This window comes from Amphimedon queenslandica, unplaced genomic scaffold (assembly GCF_000090795.2).
Source record: "Amphimedon queenslandica unplaced genomic scaffold, v1.1 AMPQUscaffold_8437_Cont19619, whole genome shotgun sequence".
NCBI lineage: Eukaryota > Metazoa > Porifera > Demospongiae > Haplosclerida > Niphatidae > Amphimedon > Amphimedon queenslandica.
In genome coordinates, this window is record NW_003551286.1 from 1 (window position 1) to 2,560 (window position 2,560).

A 2,560-nucleotide genomic window follows, 5' to 3' on the forward strand; every position below is an offset into this window, starting at 1 on the left:
CATTATTACCGTATACATCCAAATCAATGAAATCTGGTCAAAAGTTAGTATTCATGTGAGCTAATTTTCGTGTTTGGCCATAGTCTACATACATGTACATGTACAATAGAATTGCATTATAGGTGGTTTAAATTTCGTGGATTTAAGGTGAGCATGAAAATAATGGAATTTAATACACCTTGAAAATTAAAACGTGTACAGTAATATTAACAAAAAAAGAATGCTAACAACAATGACAAATGAAGAGACACAAAGTACATGTAATTAATTAAAGAAATAGGATTGGTTTCAAACTCATCCTCTGTTTGGGTTATGATTCAAACCACTCATGTCAGTTTTTAGATTGCATTTTGAAGACCTTTCCGTTCAGAGACTGAGAGAATTTGTTGAATTTAGGATTTAAAATATTTGAGTTTTGAAAGTGCACTTTGTATTAGCCCCAGCTTGAAAATTTGGCTCAGAAATCATCCCTAGTTTTATTACATTATCTAGTAGAGCAATGAAAAGGCCCATGTACATGTACATGTACAGTAATAATTATGTCATATTTTTAGGTTCGTGTTAAAACTATTACTAACCAGAATTGGGAGCCTAAACGTTTCCGTGGTAACATTGTCGCTAGCAACAGCCAGTACTTGGCCTATGTCCTAGCCAGTAGAAGTGGTTATGTTATTAGACTCATTCACCTTCAGACGAATGACAGAGCATTGTTGAAGAAGTTCAATGGAGAGATATTGGACATATCATTTGCACATAATCATTCAAATTTATTAGGAGTGATCGATGAGGCTGGTAATTTGTACGTGTATGATATTGACAAAACAAATGGAGATATTAATAAAATAAAGTAATTACATGTGTATAATAATATTGGTAATAATAAATATAATAATGTGTATTATATTTTAGAAGTACATGTATATGTACATTTTTTACATTAACATCTTTTACATTATTGTATTCATGTGCATTGTGAACAAGGAACATGCATGTTCTTAGTACATGTTGTTTAGAATGTACAATGTAGCTGATTCTGATTAAAACTAAACGTGCATAAAAATTTTTACCCAAATCGCTAGGAGATCATTCTCAATTTTTTTACTTTTTGATGTGTGTAAGAGCTGGTACATGTTAGTTACCCTCTACATCAACTTTGATATTTTTATTTAAATTCCTTTATAAAGTGTTTTTTTTAATTTCTCTATAGTGATTGTTTGAAGCTACACATATTCAATGGTGTTATACCTGATGGTAAGACTCATTTGCTGGTGTGGGCTCCGTACATACAGACACAGCAGGACAATGGAGATGATGATAATGTCATGATTGCAGTTTCACATGATTCCAGAGTAATTGATTGCATATCTAATTGATTGTACATGTACCTTAGCTTACGTGTACATGTACAATGTACATGTAGCTGCTAATTTGTTATGCCATAAATTGAACCAGCCAGTTTCACTATAGGTACTGTTACATGCACCAAACATTCATGTACATGCTGAATTTTTCCCACAGGGATATATTTTACCAAATTTCCCTATCCCAAAATTATCAGCTATGCAGTACATGTACAGTACATGTATTTCTACTGTGTATTCTGAATTTTAAATGGTTAGGTGGTTTTGACGTTTTTGTAATTAATAATTAGTATTTGGAAAGTTACAGATAATTTTTTGAGAAAAGTTAAATTGTCTTATTTTCATTGGGTGAAGCCCACTAAGATGAGTAGAGTTTGTTTGTATGTATGTACATGTACTTATTCCTTATCTTCTCTGTATATCTGCACATGCTATAGCAATGCAATAGATTCTAAATTTCAATATTTTGTTAAAAAAGTGAGTGGCTGAAAGAAAATAAAATGGCGATCAACAATTAGAATTAGAAGTCATGAGTTTCCTACTTCCTAGCAACAAGATAAGGCAAAAACACCGTTGAAAGACTTCTTTAACTGCTTCAGAAGGTTACAGGTGCAATTAAGTAACTATGAAACTCGTTTTTCTTGAGATAAACTGTGAAAGTCAAACAAATGTCACCTTTGTCACTGACTGCACTAAACTGACCAGCCTTTTAATATCTCATGGCTATTTCAAAGTCAATGTATAGTCGGTTTCAGTTGAGAAGAAACCACCACCACTCCTTATAACTTTCTTGTCACTAATGCTAGCAAATTGAAATTTGGTATAGCTACATGTAGACGTACATTGCAGGCTCTTCCGAAAATTGCAACCAATTTTTGAGTGTCTAGGTACTCTGGAAGGTTCTAAACAAGTTTTTGACGAATAGGGTGTGTCACTCCAATGAATATCATTTACATCACATTATATTTAGTCAAAAATAATATTTTTTTATTAAAAAAATAAAACAAAGTATATCAAGCTCTCTAGACCTGCTAATATTCAACTAGGAGCCTTTTCTTGAGAAAAATGTGCTATATCACTCCATAGTCTTCTCAATCTTTGTTGTTCTTCATTGCCCATGCACTCGTTGAGTCATCCGTATTCACCTAAACCAAGAAAAGGATATATGGAGGTAGCAGCAACCACAGTAGAGGTACAAT

At 32.7% G+C, this 2,560-nt stretch overlaps 1 protein-coding gene across 1 annotated transcript; it reads left to right on the forward strand.

Moving 5' to 3' along the window:
• Positions 1–554: 554 nt before the first annotated feature.
• LOC109591328 (enhancer of mRNA-decapping protein 4-like) lies at positions 555–1,373 on the forward strand (the record flags this gene model as incomplete). Its single annotated transcript, XM_020007083.1, has 2 exons — positions 555–847; positions 1,208–1,373. Coding segments are annotated over 2 exons (459 nt in total), but the record flags the coding sequence as incomplete, so codon positions are not given.
• Positions 1,374–2,560: the final 1,187 nt, after the last annotated feature.